This window comes from Pelodiscus sinensis, chromosome 4 (assembly GCF_052426305.1).
Source record: "Pelodiscus sinensis isolate ZL-2025 chromosome 4, ASM5242630v1, whole genome shotgun sequence".
NCBI lineage: Eukaryota > Metazoa > Chordata > Testudines > Trionychidae > Pelodiscus > Pelodiscus sinensis.
Window position 1 is genome coordinate 72,553,718 of NC_143055.1, and position 13,125 is coordinate 72,566,842.

Sequence of the window (13,125 nt, forward strand, 5' to 3'; positions counted from 1 at the left end):
CCAAATTCTGTGGCAAAAGAATATTCACCAAGTGGGAAAACATGTAGTATGTTGGTGAAGGAGAAAAGACTGATTCCTCTGTGTGTTTAGAGTAAATGTTGATCAGTTTGTACTACACAGAAGAAACTACTGACATGAGACCAGAGAGCAAAAATTTAATGGGGGAAAAAAGATGATATAGAATGATGTAGTGAGAAAAACAGCCCTTTAGCCCTACCTGTTACCGTCTCCTCAAACCCTTCTTCAACCCCTTTAAATAAGTTATTTAAGCAGTTTCAGAACAGAACGAACTACACCAGTGTATTGTATTGTAGCATAGTTTTCTGCTACATTAAGTTTTATGACACAAGTTTGTATGGAAAGATTTTGGAGCAACTCTGCTCCACTCAGCCAATTTATGCTGTTCACTTCTTCTTGTGCAAGCACCCTGAAAAATGATCCATAGAAAAGTAAAGCCATGCAATATTAGAAAAGTACAATTATATCCAAAGGAGGAATAAAAATGATTCATTCTTTGAACTTTACTTATGAGTGTTTTGTTGGAAGGGAAAAGGGAGATACAGCAACATAAATCAGTGGTTAATACAGCCAAGGACGCCTACACATCTGTTTTGTTTTTATTTTTGTAAAAAAAAACAACAGATTTATTAGTGCCAGTGAATGTTCATGGTAGGGTAACAGAAACTAAGCTAATCTGGGTAGCAACTTACAAAGGATACCAAAATAATATTTCTTGTAAGTGAAACATAACATTTTATTTTAATTTTGTTCTTGCTGACTAGAAGTCCCACTTACCTGTCTACAAAACCTTTTAAGATAAGTTGCTACAGTCAAACAGGGTTCTGGTAGAGCTTGGCACAATTTAACTGTTCATCCATAAAATAACTCTCACATTCCTGGAGCACTCATTCACACACACATAATGCATATACATCATGACTAAAGCCATGTATGGCCTAAAGCACATAGACTAGTTCATTCTAACAGTAACATTTCTACATCAAAAGCAAGTCATTGTATTTACAGCCGACGATCTAAGCTCTGCAGATGGGAGTTTGCTTGAAGATCTTTTCATAGACATACATTAAAAGTTTCAAGTTGTCCAATTATTTATCAAATGAAAGATGTATCTACAGGAAGATCTGTTTGATCATGTGCAAGAATTCTAAGGCAATAGTAATAGTTGTTCCACAGGACTAATGCTGCCGTTGCAATGATCTCGTCATATGCGTAATAAGTCTTTACTCTTCAGGTGCAGCCAGGCATAGTGAGACATTCATGATCTGCAGGTTGTTGGCTCAAAGGTCTAGAACTTCTTCGTTTTGTGTTTAATGTTCATGGAATAGCACCATAGAAATTCTCTTTCAACCACAAATCCTGTTTGGTGTTTGCCATTACAGAAAATTCTTATTTCCAGAAAACAAATTATACTGTTCTTTCAATGGGTTGGGAAATGTTTCTTTCGGATACTACTTTCAGCTTTGTTTCTGATTAGCTACAATGGGACAATTAGCTCATTCATAAAATGTTCCAAAGTAATACAGTTTAGCAGCAGTTATGATTTTACTACTGAAAATGAAATCAGTAACTGGAGTTTCAGATGATTATATTCACGATGATTTCTGTTTCCCAGAGGACAAAATATTGATTTACAACAGGTTTGTTAAACATTAACTCCATCTCCTATCAGGCTCAGTTCAAAATGAGAGCACATCATCAGACATAGCTTACTTAAGCAATAGACTTGACATTTTCAGTTAATTACTATCCAAATTCTGAGTGTACTAATAATGGTGGTGAATACAATATTTCAGACTTTTTCAATATGCTGGTAAAATGAAATCAGTTACATGTCAGGAGATGTGATTTTTCCAGTTTCAAAATATTGGTAAAATAACAGGTGAAACAATCCCTACATAAGTACAGACCAATCTCAGAAGACTTTCCCATTTCATATCTCCTTGTACAGTCTTGCATGCATTGTATCCTTGATACAAAGCCAAAGCAATTTCAGTATAAGGACAGCTTTCTGAGTGTGTGACCAGAAAGAGCATTTTTTTTTCTCCTGGACCAGACAATTTTCAGAAGGAAGAATAGTCTGCAAGGTCACTTACACTGAATTTAACTGATTGATTCTGCAAGCATCTATGACAAACATCAAGCTGGAAACAAAAGCGTTTATAGTTTCCCTGGAAGCATGCAATGCCCTTTCATCAGCTTTGCAGAGAGACAGTCAAGCATGGAGCCCACATGTCATCACCACGTTCATTCCATTGAGATAGGTGAAAGTTTCATTGTGAACTAAAATGTTCCTGGTCATGTATGTTTTGCTTCCAACTGAACACATTATATAAAACATTTGTGCTAATAATGTCAGTAAAAAAATACAGTTTCCTTCCTCTCCATCATACCCATTCTCTCTTTCCTATTTTCTGGCAAAGAGGTTCTTGCGTTATTTTTTGGTGTGAATGTTATCTTGATATTTTATACTTTTGTATCGTATATGAAATCCTTTCTTGTTGATTGTATCATCAGTATGAAAATGGAGCAAAATGGCATCCCCAGCTGAATATATTTCTTCTGGTGGCTAGAAGAAATAAGTACATGAAGTTATTTTTCACTGTTGGGGGAAGGAGGTTTCAGTTAAAAACTTTTCTTATGGATTTTTTTTTCATTCCTCTTTAATTTGATACCATTGAGTCTAACTCCATCATTCCATAGTGGATATAACACCTTCAAGCAGGCTGTGCTAAGTCCTAGTCTAACATTGTAAAACAATGCAGCAAGAAATTTCAGAGACTTGTACAGCATTCTTCCAGAACAATATAGTGAAAAATGTAATAGGAACATACAAAATGCCATCCTGGAACAGACCATGGTCTATCTTGTTCAGTAGCCCACCTCTGACAATGGTCAGAGACAGATGCTTGAAGATGGAATACCTCCACAGTAGACAGATGTGAGACAATTTCCATTTCAAGAAAGCCCAAATAGGAGAACCCTGAAGTACAAGGTTTTAACCTTTTTCTAACCATTAACTATTAAAGCTGGTTATTCTTGTTACCTACCCATCCAGTCCCTCTTTGAATCTTAAATTCCAGGCATAAACGAATCATGTAGCAGTCAGTTACACAGCCTAACAATAACAAGTACAAAAGTTCTGTAAAAAAGTAGCTCAGGCAGCAGGATCCTATTTAAATGGATCCCGGTCATGGCACTACCTCTGCACTATGTTAAATAGCTGTAGCAACCCCAGGCAGCTGCCAGGCAACACAATTGTGACAGAGCCAGGAGCCTTTTGCTGTGTTTTTAATTCAACACCTCTAGCCCCAGACAACACTGGGGGAGGCTAGACCCCAGCCCCACCCCTTCCACCTTAGACTCTGCCTAGCCCAAGACCACATATCAAAATTCATTAATGGTCCCCCTGCAAAAATGATTGCCCACCACTGGTCTACTATGATGTCCAGATGCTCTTTCCTAAGTGGATACTGTAAAAAAATCAATTTAAGGGTATCAGTAGTTTGGTTTTGCTCCCCATAAATGTTATTACTCTGCATTTATCAGTACTGAATTTCATCTGCTATCATATTTTCCATTCAACTAACTTGATTAGGTCTTTCTAAATCTTCTCTAGATAGAATAATCTATATAATGAAACTAACATTGTAATGCTCCAGAACGCAGTGGGCTAAACTCCGTTTTCCATTCCACTGATATATGTCCAGAGGAATCTCAGTGAAATCAGAAGGGTTCATCAGGAAAAATACTGCCATAATGGAGAACCCAACATAGTCTATTTTGGATGCCCTGATAAAACTCCATTCTAGAAAAGTAATGTCTAGAAAAGTCAGATAGCAATTAAACTGTGTGACATAGACATGACAAACTAGAATAGCTGCCCTCAAAAAAATTGATCATGGATGCATTTTAAGAGTAAAACATTGCATTTAGGATGTTTGTTTGGAGTTCAAACAAACTTTTAGATTACCACTCTTTTCACCTGCGCAATGACTCCTACTTACCACAACTAGCCTCTCATTCACTCATCACAGCTCCTATTTTTGATGATCTCATTATTTAGCACAGCAGCTCTAATGGGATCTGGATTATGCCAAATTCAGATTTGGCCCTACTTGGTGCTGCTTTCCCAGAGTGTGTACTATGCTCGTGATAACATACGATTTGTTTATTGGCGTGACATTAGCTGTCATGAGATTGACAATACGTATATAACTAAACGCAGACAATACGGACAGAGTGAGCAGAAGACTGGAACCTGGAAGAGGATTATAGTTTAGGAAGGATTCTGTTATCTATAGGAGAACTGCAGGGTAGGGAAGTAATCTTCAGGTGTGTCTGGAGTCATATTTTATGTCTTACTGGTGAAGATACTGATCATAGAATCATAGAACACTAGAACTGGAAGGGACCTCAAGAGGTCATCGAGTCCAGTCCCCTGTCCTCACGGCAGGACCCAGTACCATCTACACCATCCCTAATAGATGTCTATCTTAACCTGCTCTAACCTGATGTACTATTCAGTGTACAATGCTTGTGTCCCTATAGTATATTTGATGTTCTAAGGGTTAATTAGGGCTCTATCATTCCCATTCCTCCCTCTCCTCCCACCAAGCCTAATATACTTTAAAGGAGGTTGACATGGCTTTCTTCAGAGCAAGTCAGTCCAAAGTCAAATATCTGAATCTTCTTATTTCCTAGGTGTAGACTGTTCATAGCCAAGCAAGGGAGTAAATGGCCCCTTCCATCTCATGTAGGATTCTGTCAAATCTTGTGTCTCGGTTTAGTGAGATGGACAGAAAAAGAAGACCTGTACAGTGGATCCCTTCCTCCCCTGCCAGTAAATGAATGGAGACTTTATTCCCCTTTCCTTAATACACCAGGCCAGAAGAGGTAGGCCAATGCACACTGTTTGGGTGTCAATAAGTTGTCCGCCCCAGGAGTCACAATTAGGGTGTGAACGACTAGTCGACTATCTGATAAGCAAATGCCCCTGGCTCCATGTGGTGCTGCCACTTTGAAACACTGCGTGCTGCCCAGGCTACATGCGGCATTTCAAAGTTGCAGCCCCACATGAAGCCCAGGATCAGCTGGGGACTCCCCTGCTGACTCCAGGTTCTATGCAGCACTGCCACTTTGAAACACTGAATGGAGCCCGACACCCGGTCCCCAGCTGATTCCAGGCTCCATGTGGCACTGCCACTTTGAAATGCTCCAAGGAGCCTGACTCCGACTCCACCCAGCATTTCAAATCAGCAGCACCTCATGGAGCCCAGGGTCAGCAGGGGAGCCCCAGCTGACCCTGTGCTCCATGCAGCACTGCCGCTTTGAAATGCTGTGTGGAGCATGGGGCCTTCAGGGGACTGCTCTGCCTGCATCGGGGCCTGCGAAGACATGCTCCCTGTAGCAATTTCACCTTTGAAGTGTAGCAACAGCCCTAAGGCAGAGGTGCACTATCGACTAATCAAACAGTCGATGCAATTCACGAATACTGGGAGCCACATCTCCCAGCCCCCATGAGTGAACTCCCCGTGGCTCCCGAACTCACCCCAGGGACTGGAAGCTGGAGGTAACTCATCACCGGGACTGAAAGCTGTCGGGGAACTCATTGCAACTGCTGAGATCTGCAGTGAGTTCTCCATTGCTTCAGGCCCTCACAGAGAGCTCCTGCATTCCCTCCCTCTCCCTCTCAGCCAGGAGACACCCATGACTATGCAGATCTGTGAATAGTGATTATGCAAATTGCAATGATCTCCTGTATTTCTTTAGAGTCAGGTTAGAAATTAGAATGGAAGATTTCACACAAATCCCTTTACCTATAACACTTTGCAGGTCATTAAAAGAGAAAAATATTAAAAGTCTCTTATTTGAAATACCAATTCTACTTCAGTGTTTTCTTTTACCTTATTTTATACAATGAACATAAACTAGTACATCTCTTTTAAAGAAATAGTTAAGAAGACACTTGCCTGCATGTACTTCTCCCTCTGGGGAGAGAATAAACCATGTGACAGATGTTAGTCACATTTCTTAATGCAGTACTATAAAGTGCCCAGATACCAAAGTGACGAGTGTGGTATAAAATACTATATAGAAGAGAATAAACAATGTTACTTTCTGCTTTGTATGCATTAGCATGATGCAACACTCTGGCTACAAAGACTACAGAATACTTATTGGCTGAAAATATTTCAATTGATTTTTGTTTTAATTCATAAAAACATGTCTGTTGTTTCCAAATATTGGTAAAAGATTATCTTTATTTTTGACAAAACCTACAGTTTGGAGATAATTATCTGACAGTGACCTTGTATTTTTTTAAAGATTTTTTTGTGCATAAAGATATGGTTTAGTTATTGATTGCTTACCCCAGAGCCACAGAATCGACCAAGTCTTACACCTGTTGTATCATGCCCATCAAAAAGTTCAACATAGTCATAACCACAATCTGCCTCTTCTTCCACCTCAAATGTCTGAAATGTTAATTCTACTCGGTAGCCACGTTCTGATACTAACAACCACTCACAGTCCATCTGAACTGGATAGTTGTTATCACCAAACTGAGCATGAGAGTACAGATCTCTGGGTTTCATTTCAGCTTTCAGTCGACCACCGCACTCTGTATGAAGGAAACAAATAAGGAATAAGGAAACACTTTCTTTAGTACAGCTCATCATTCCTTTTTCTTTTAAGGCTAGCCTTCTCAGGTAAATAGTCCCTTACTCCTCAAATAAATCTAGAGAAGTTAATGTTATTCCTTTATAGAGTGAGGTACTACTCTGAATAAGGGTGGCAGAACCTAGCCCATAAGTTAATTTTTTTTAAAGTAATGTCAACCCAATTCTTCTTACTGTCTCTGAGAACTAACTTACAACTTCAATGGAACTTCTTGCCTAGTAAGGTACAGCAAAACTCCATTGGTCCGGCATCCAATGCTCTGGCACTCCTGATGGTCCGGCAGCATCGGGAACCTGGAAGTGCTCAGGGCAGCTGGACAATTGAAGCTGCTCTGCGCCCAGCTTCCCAGATTCAGCCGCTGCTGAAACTGACCAGCAGCTGAATCGGGGAAGCTGGGGGCAGAGCAGCTGGGGTGCTGCTGGGTTGGTCCTGTAGCGCTGCCCCTTGGGGCTGTGGGACCAACCTGGCAACACCCCAGCTGCTCTGCCGCAGACATCCCCGATTCAGCCGCTGCTGAAACTGACCAGCAGCGGCTGAATCGGGGACGCCTGGGGCAGAGCCGGACTATCAGAAGGGGGGGTTATGAGGGATCTGGGGTGGCAGCCCCCCCCCAATAGTCCAGCATATCTGATAATCCGGCACCCCCTGGGTCCTAAAGGTGCCGGATTATCAGACGTTTACTGTATTAAGAGTGAGAAAGTAAACCATCGTGCCCTTCTAAAGACCAAATGTGGAATTAATGTGCAGTGAGGAACCAAAATGAGAGGGTCCAATAAATTTAAACTCTAATAAAATGCTGCAGAATTCATTCCTTTCCTCTTTTAATAGCCTTAACACATGATTTTTCATGATGCAAATAATTTTGGACAACTAAAGAGGACAGTAAATTTGCAGAAAATGCCGCTGATCTGTGTTATAACCATCATAATATACTTTTCAGAAGCACATAAGGGCAGACAAATCAAGCTTTATACATCAACATTACATACTGTATGTACATATTTTCATAATATTTATCATTTATGTGAATTAGTCAATTTTCAAGTATAAGGGTTAAGACATGTTGTCTTACAAATTCACTCAGATGTATCTTGTTAAATATTCCCAGTTTAAAATATATATATTACAACACTTCATAGAAAACAGTTTTAAACAATGTTACATTTCACTTCAAGAAAAAAGAATGTTAAGATCCATCAATAATACAGCCAGGCACAGATTATAATAAGTTCTTAGAATAAGTTCTTAGAATGTATTGTAGACCATTTATTATTTCAGAAGGTGGAGAAAGCTACTAGGAAGAGGATGTTCTACATTTAATTTCAACTAATAGAGAGGAACCAATTGAGAATTGGGTGGATGGCAGAAGAAGGCAAGATTGGATGAAGGAGATCATGAAATGATAGAGTTCATGAGTCTAAGGAACGGTAGGAGGGAGAACAGCAAAATAAAGACAATGGCTTTCAAGAAGGCAGGCTTAAGCAAACCTGGGAAGTTGGTAGGTAAAGTCCCATGGGAAGCAAGGAAAAACAGTTTAAGAAAATTGGCAGTTTTTCAAAGAGACATTATTAAGGGCTTAAGAGCAAACTATTCTACTGCATAGAAAATATAATAAGCTAGTTAAAGTTAAATGGACTATTTAAAAGCAGCTCAGAACATATGAAAAACTGTATTTAAAAAATAACCTTTGCATTGTTAATAAGATTTCGAATGGAGGTTTGGCTGGGTTATTTTCATTTTAACACCTAAGGAGATTTCAATGAACACAGGTCACTTATTTCTGAGGGATCATATGTTTATTGTTCACAAGACCCTTGTGACACTCATTTCTACAGCAACTGTAAAAAAATCTGTTTCTGTAAGGATACTGTGTAGAGCATTATATTTTATGATCAGCTAAACAAATCCCAGGATGCAAACATATCCGAGCTCTGGAAAAGAGAACTGGTTGTGAACTCTGTGGCTCAGACCTAAGTCTAACTGTAACAAACAGTGATGTCGTATGCTGACATCTGAATACAGGTAGGAATTAATAATAGGAACACATGGGTGCTTAAAAGTGCACTTTTATAGTATTCATGATAATATGTCTATTAAGAATCAAGGGAAAGCAAAACAGAAAAATATATATAATGTAACTGGAATAATTCTATTAAACCTGATTTATAGTTCAACATAGGATTTTAAATTCTTCTTGATAAGCATGTGCCATTTTATGGCAAAAACAGAAATGCACCCTCTGCAAATCTGCAAGATACCTTCATGAGTTTTCATATCTGTGTGCAATTTTTCCACTGCACAGCAATGCGGTATCTAAGATATAGATGAGGCTCCTCACCCGGGTTTAGTTTATTATTTATCCTAATGTACTGGTTACTTTACTTTTCGGTGAATTCAGTTACATTTTTGTTTTTCACTGGAGTTAGGGGTTTTACATTTTTAAGACACAGAACACCTATAAAAGGAAATATTTGTAAGCAACTGTATGCATTGTTTTCCATATATATGCTATTGTTTCTATGAAGTTAAAGAAGAAGGTTCCATCCACATTACCAGTTGCAAAACATTTAAAACAGGAAGAATTTCTTACATTTATAAACATTAAATTGATTTAAGAAATAATGGAGATTTTTTTCACGTGATTTTAAGTACAACACTTTCAAAAGTAACTGAAGTGCTTAGGAACTTAAATCTAATTTTAAATGTAACCCACCTTCCAGTCAGCCTTTGAGATAGGGAGTCTGTCTAGGCCATTAGGGAAAAGAAAACATCTGGCTCCTTTAAGGATTGCACCCTTTCTTGTTTTTCCCCATGGGCATTCGACCTCCTTGGCAGCCCGAGGAGCATAGGAAGGGGGCTCACTGACTGCCAAAAGAGTTGAATACCACACCTGGGAATAACTCACCTCAGAACAATCCTGCAGTAACCAAAGGAGTGTTTGGTTAGTTATTGGGTAAAACTGCAGCCTAGTGTCAATCCTGGTTTCTTGTCTTTCTTCCTATGCTGCTAAGGACAATGGGAGTTACACTGTTCTGTCACTTAAGAGCTTTTAAATCCTTTACCTTAGAACTCGTCGATGTTATGTCAAAACTGAGGCAGAGAAACTGATTTTTAAAGCAGTTTAAAATATGTCAGTCTAATGCAGCTTACACAGTGTAGGATTCTATGTGTTCTATAGTGTAGGATTACAGTGTTCTATAGTGTAGGATTATCACAACCATTTTAAAACAATGCTTAATCTTCTGATGCATGAATGCTTTTAAAAACATGCTTCCAAATAGGTTATATATCTTTATTATGGGCATGAGTACATTAATTTTATATTAAGAGCATATTAATTTTAGGTTAAATGCTGATTTTTTCAATTTGTGTACAAGACATGGATTTATAGTTCTAGGAAATTTGTATTTTAAATCCACTGGAATTGTTTAAGAAATTGAACATAGCCAGCTCCCAAAATACTTCTCACTTCTTTAGTCTGATATATGCAAACAAAAGTAAAAAATATGATTGAAAACCTGACACCAATTCACAGGAGCTGGGGATTTGCAAACTGAATGTGAGTCAGCAATGTAATGCAATTACCAAAAAAAACACTAGTATAATTCAGAGGAAAAGTGACTGGAATATTATACATAAGCATGGAAGGTCCATTCTATTTTGTACTGGTGAGGCCTCACACAGAGTACTGTGTCTAATACTGTGTGGAAAGATGTGGATAAATTGGAAAGATGATAGCAGCAAAAATGTTAAAAAAGTTTAGAAAACGTGATTTACAAGAAAAGCTTAGAATAACTGGGCATATTTAGTCCTGGAAGCAAAGACTGAGGAAGTAAGATAAGACAAACTGTCATGGATTTATCTGTTAGATCAGTAGTCCCCAACCTTTTTGGGTGGTGGGTGCTGCGTGGGGCTGCTGGGCCAACCGGGGGCGGGGCAACCAGGGGGAGGGGCTGCGCATAGGCCGCGCACCTGGGGGTGGGGCCAGAGCCGGCTCTAGGTGTTTTGCTACCCCAAGCAAAACATTTTTTTGGCCGCCCCTCCCCAGGACAGGCACGGAGGAGGAAAGCGCCCCTTTCTCTTTGACTCCCACCACACTCTCCGGCCAAACCCAGCCTACGTCCTGTCTCCCCTTCATACACATCTCTGTCCTCACACATCCCGACTTCCCACCCTCCTCCCCCATGCACGCACGGAACCCAATTTCCACCTTCTCTCCCCTCCCAGGCAAACCTGACCCTTCAGTGACTGGACCCAGTCTACCCCTCTTCTCTCCCCCACCTGATCCACCCTGTACCCTCTTCCCTCCCAGCCAAACCCGATCCCAACCAGACCCAGTTTGCTTTCCTTTCCCACCTCCCCCCAATGACCAAATTCCGTCTCCTTTCCCTCTCCCCACCAAATCCTTGTAGGTATGTCTACACTACAGCACTAATTCGAACTAACTTAGTTCAAATTAGTTAATTCGAACTAAGCTAATTCGAATTAGCGCATCTAGACTTAAAAACTAGTTTGAATTAGTGTTTTGCTAATTTGAACTAGCATGTCCACACTGAACTGAGGTTAAGGATGGCTGGAAGCAGTGCCGGCAGGGCATCAGATTAGGACTTAGAGTGTGGAGCTGCTGCATCAGGCTAGCCGAGGGCTGTGCTTAAAGGGAGCTGACCCCCACCCCGGACAGACAGTTCTCAGGGGTTCCCCGCTTGCAAAGCCGTCCTGTCTTGGAGTGCCCTGAGTGCCCACACTCGGCACATCACAGCACTCAGCCATCAGCTCGGCTGCACTTGCCGCAGGCTGCCATCCAGGGGGGGGGGGAGTCAATCAACGGGCTTCAGAAATGTTTCCACCCCGAGGAGCCCACAGAGCCAGCCCAGTCCTCCCCATCGGGGGCTCGTACCCCATTCCTCCCTCACCTCCTTCCACTTACCCCTCCCTAGCCCCCCTTCCTGATGTACAAAATAAAGGACATGTGTGTTCAAAAATAGAAACTCTCTTTATTGAACAAAACTCGGGGAGACTGGGAAAAGAAGGTGGGAGAGGGGAAGAGAGAGGGTGGGGGGGGGCAACTAACATGATCAGGGGTTTGGAACAGGTTCCATATGAAGAGAGGCTAAAGAGACTGGGACTTTTCAGCTTAGAAAAGAGGAGACTCAGGGGGGATATGATAGAGGTCTATAAAAGCATGAGTGGTGTGGAGAGGGTACATAAAGAAAAGTTCTTCATTAGTTCCCATAATAGAAGGACTAAAGGACACCAAAGGAAATGAATGGGTAGCAGGCTTCAAACTAACAACTGAAAGTTCTTCTTCACGAAGCAAATAGTCAACCTGTGGAACTCCTTGCTGCAGGAGGCTGTGAAGGCTAGAACTATAACAGAGTTTAAAGAGAAGTGAGATAACGTCATGGAGGTTGGGTCCATGGAGTGGTATTAGCCAGGGGGTAGGAATGGTGTCTCTGGCCTCTGTTTGTGGAAGGCTGCAGATGGATGGCACGAGACAAATGGCTTGGTCATTGTCTTCGGTCCTTCCCCTCCAGGGTACCTAGTGTTGGCCGCTGTCAACAGACAGGCTACTGGGCTAGATGGACCTTTGGTCTGACCCAGTACGGCCATTCTAAGATCAGGGCTCAGGATCGGGGGTCTCAGTGGACCACCTTGATTTTCATGCCAACCTGCTCCTGGGTGGCCAGGCTGGCAGCTATCCTGCCCTAGACGGCCACTTTCCTGTGCCTAGTGCGGAGGTTGTGGATGAGGTCCATGATGTCTGCACTAGACCAGGCGGGCGCCCGCCTCTTGCAGACCTGGGCAGGCTCCCGGGAGCCGCCAGCCTGGTCCCGGGAAGAGGCGGAGGGCTGGGTGGCAGCGGGTGGCTGGCTCGAACCATGCCAGGTGCAGGGTCTGCTGGCTGGGTGCTGGCAGGCTTGCACCTGGCACGGGCACCGTAGCCAGCCCGTGCCCCTTTAAGGGCTCCGGGGCTGGAAGAGCAGCAGAAGAGTTTCCCTGGTGGTGCCCAGAGTGGCCACCAGGGAAAGCTGGGGAGGGCTAGCCTCCCACTAGTTCAAATTAAGTGGCTACACAGCCCTTAATTCGAACTAGTTAATTCGAACTAGGCGTTAGTCCTCGTAGAATGAGGTTTACCTAGTTCGAATTAAGCGCTCCGCTAGTTCGAATTAAGTTCGAACTAGCGGTTTGTATGTGTAGCGCCTATCAAAGTTAATTCGAACTAACGTCTGTTAGTTTGAATTAACTTTGTAGTGTAGACATACCCTATGTCCCCTCCCCACAGTACGCACGGAAATGTTGGAGCACTCTGGGGGAGAGGTGAAAAGTGTCACGGGTCCCCCTACTTCCCTTTCTCTGCAGCTGTACACACCTTTCCCCGATGTGAAGCGGGATGCCGCAGGCACCCCTCCTCTCCAAGACGAGAGA

General features: G+C 41.8%; 1 protein-coding gene across 3 annotated transcripts in view; it reads right to left on the reverse strand.

Moving 5' to 3' along the window:
* Positions 1-593: 593 nt before the first annotated feature.
* TLL1 (tolloid like 1) overlaps positions 594-13,125 on the reverse strand; it is a 390,438-nt gene continuing 377,906 nt past the window's right edge. For 2 of the 3 annotated variants that reach the window (XM_075930162.2, XM_089777937.1), the window contains 2 exons: positions 6,390-6,640; positions 594-2,587 (listed from right to left, as the gene is read on the reverse strand). In XM_075930162.2, coding sequence (XP_075786277.2) covers positions 2,453-2,587; positions 6,390-6,640 — 386 coding nt within the window. In that variant the 3' untranslated portion in view covers positions 594-2,452. Of the gene's footprint in view, positions 2,588-5,973; positions 6,108-6,389; positions 6,641-13,125 lie in introns of those variants that run through there. The other variant, XM_089777936.1, reaches the window with a different exon arrangement.